Genomic DNA, 717 nt, shown 5'->3' with positions numbered 1-717 from the left:
CAACTTTAAGTTTAAGGGCATTCAATAAAATACCAAAACATTGCACTGTCCCACTGTTGTGTTTTCTAGTGTAAACATTTCGGTGACCACTTTGAATTAATTTAGTAAGTGTTAAGGCTACTGCCAGGAGCCGGTTAGCTCAATAAGCAATCAACCTGTGACCGCAGTCTGGTAGGAAAGCCCCCCAGCGAGAGCAGCGGGCTTTGAAGCCAGTGTGACGTAGAGGCAAATGCGTGGAATTACAACTTCTGGCTCTGTCTCGTGATGCCACTGGGCCCAAACATACTTTTCCCCAGAGACTTTCCCAATATCAGGCTGTGGGAAAAAGTCTTTTTTTCCACAGACTTGCATCGGGAAAGAGCCGTCTGTGACTCAGCGGATCATTTTTTTGAGGAAAATCAACTTCCCAGTATGACCACTTAAATAGCCCTTATTTAAATTATGTAAAAAAAAAAAAGGGTGCTTGTTACACTCCTCCACTTTTATAATGTATCTCCTCCTCCCTGTCTTTTCAGAATGTGAACGGTATCAAGTACCACGCCAAGAATGGTCACCGCACGCAGATCCGTGTGAGGAAACCCTTTAAGTGTCGCTGCGGCAAGAGCTACAAGACCTCGCAGGGCCTGAGACACCACACCATCAACTTCCACCCGCCCGTCTCCACCGAGATCCTGCGCAAAATTCAAGGCTAGAGGCCGCGCTCACACCGATCTCTGC

At 47.0% G+C, this 717-nt stretch overlaps 1 protein-coding gene across 1 annotated transcript in view; it reads left to right on the top strand.

The window, feature by feature from the left end:
• The window catches only part of jazf1a (JAZF zinc finger 1a), a 10,358-nt gene extending 9,641 nt beyond the window's left edge, over window positions 1-717 (top strand). The window contains exon 5 of the mRNA XM_076075366.1: window positions 516-717. Coding sequence (XP_075931481.1) covers window positions 516-692 — 177 coding nt within the window. The 3' untranslated portion in view covers window positions 693-717. The remainder of the gene's footprint in view (window positions 1-515) is intronic.

This window comes from Anarhichas minor, unplaced genomic scaffold (assembly GCF_050575085.1).
Source record: "Anarhichas minor isolate MPS153535 unplaced genomic scaffold, ASM5057508v1 ptg000051l, whole genome shotgun sequence".
NCBI lineage: Eukaryota > Metazoa > Chordata > Actinopteri > Perciformes > Anarhichadidae > Anarhichas > Anarhichas minor.
Note: the sequence above shows the minus strand (reverse complement) of the source record. Positions and strands in the feature narration are given on the sequence as shown.